The following is a 2153-nucleotide window of genomic DNA, read 5'->3' on the forward strand; positions in this document are numbered from 1 at the left end:
TACATGTTATTTTTTTTTCTTTCATTAGGCCTACTAATGTTAGGGTACTAGTAATAGCCTACTATGCCTCATGGAAAGAAGTGCTTACATGCATAAAATCTTTAAAATCTTTTTTAAGAGGTGTTTGATGTCTCTGTACTGCTGTAAGCTACATACACCCACGGTATATACAGTTTACTGTATATACAGGTACTGCATATACCGTAAATATACCAAAGATCCTCTAACCGTTATATATTGATCCGATAATCATACTATTATTTGAGTCCCCGTTACTTTATAAACAAAGGCCGTAGAGCCATGGCTTGAGATATCCCGCCGTGCCTAATAAGGATGGAGTCCCAAAATCCTAACCATTTGCCAGAGCAGAATCCTGCACTGGGTCCTACCGTGGGTCCTGTCATGGGTCCTACCGTGGGTCCTGCCCTGGGTCCTGCCGTGGGTCCTAAAGTGGGTCCTACCGTAGGTCCTGTCCTGGTCCTGCCCTGGGTCCTACCGTGGGTCCTGCCCTGGGTCCTACCATGGGTCCTGTCATGGGTCCTGCCTTTGGTCCTTCCCTGGGTCCTACCGTGGGTCCTGTCCTAGGTCCTTCCCTGGGTCCTGCCCTGGGTCCTACCGTGGGTCCTGTCTTTGGTCCTTCCCTGGTCCTGCCCTGGGTCCTACTGTGGGTCCTGCCCTGGGTCCTGCCAGAGGGTGACAACAGAAAGGGACATTCTAATGTCCAGTTTTACTCCTTTCCTTCCAGAGTCGAGTAGGCCTAGGAATATTGGTCGTGATTAGACCTAAGGAAATTCCTTGTTCGAGGAATTTTTGGGAATGTGAATGGCTTATATTGTTCGCGTGCGGGTAAATTAAGAATGGGAAGTTTTGTTCGCCTTTCCACTTCCTACCTTCCGTTCATTGTTCTCCTTTGCGTTTTCTCACGAGCAACGAGACGGGGTGGAATTTTTCCTTCCTTTTTAAAATTTCTATGCTTTTTTTTGTTCTTATTCATTTGTTTTTTTGGGTTGTATGTTTACCACGGAACGACTATGGCTGACCAAATCTTATTGAGACTTTTCCGTTCTTCATATCCGTTAAATATTTAGAACTATAATAGCTTTCTTACCTGTAGGTTAATCAATTAGTTTAATTCTTCTATCTTCGCAGTCTTTTTTTTTTTTTTCCTGAATCTGACCAAGAACTTACGCCATGTTGGATTGACTTTGGGGCATCTGAAGGAGACGTGTTGCTAATTGCACTGATCCGAATAACCGTATACACATACATACATACATATGTATATATACTATATACATGGGAATATACATACATTTATATATACATATATACAGTATATATATCATATATTTATATATATAGTATATATATCATATATTTATATATATATATAGTATATATATCATATATTTATATATATACATATATATACTTATATATAGCCAATATATACAGTAAATATGTATATATATATATATATATATACATTATATATATGTATAATATATATATATATATATATATATACAGTATGTATGTATATATATATATATATATATATACATATAAATGTGCGTGTTTTTTGTCTGTGTATGTGTATGGATTTCTATGCTACAATATAATATTTCTACTTCTAATCACATATTCAGACTTCAATAACCTCCTTGACTTCCTAGCACTCTTTACTCATTTATGAGAGAGAGAGAGAGAGAGAGAGAGAGAGAGAGAGACATGAGCGTATCTGCTCTCTAATCCTTACGCATGTCTTATTTCGAATTAGGCTCCATTGTAATAGTTTATCCCGCAAACACCAGCTTTAAAAAGATTAGGGCCCCATTCATAATGGCTATGACCATATGGGAAACATCATTGACAGGACAGAAGCCGCGTTCGAAAGTTATGTCTGTTTTCTTTTGACTCGCGCGTTCGAACCCCTGCTCCGGGCATTGTCTAGTCGAGAGTCTATAGGTGTTGTTATTGGCTTGTTAACAACTGTCTCGTTATTGCTATTAGGGTCAGCTGTGAGGATGTATTTTAGATTCAAGATGTTATTATTATTATTATTATTATTATTATTATTATTATTATTATTATTATTATTATTATTATTAATGTCAGCTGTGAGGATGTATATTAGATTCAAGATATTATTA

The 2153-nt window shown here is 37.4% G+C and overlaps 1 protein-coding gene across 1 annotated transcript in view; it reads left to right on the plus strand.

Moving 5' to 3' along the window:
- The first annotated feature begins 333 nt into the window (after nt 1–333).
- LOC137618002 (tetra-peptide repeat homeobox protein 1-like) overlaps nt 334–2153 on the plus strand; it is a 17302-nt gene continuing 15482 nt past the window's right edge. The window contains exon 1 of the mRNA XM_068347923.1: nt 334–497. Coding sequence (XP_068204024.1) covers nt 334–497 — 164 coding nt within the window. The remainder of the gene's footprint in view (nt 498–2153) is intronic.

This window comes from Palaemon carinicauda, chromosome 24 (assembly GCF_036898095.1).
Source record: "Palaemon carinicauda isolate YSFRI2023 chromosome 24, ASM3689809v2, whole genome shotgun sequence".
Classification (NCBI taxonomy): domain Eukaryota; kingdom Metazoa; phylum Arthropoda; class Malacostraca; order Decapoda; family Palaemonidae; genus Palaemon; species Palaemon carinicauda.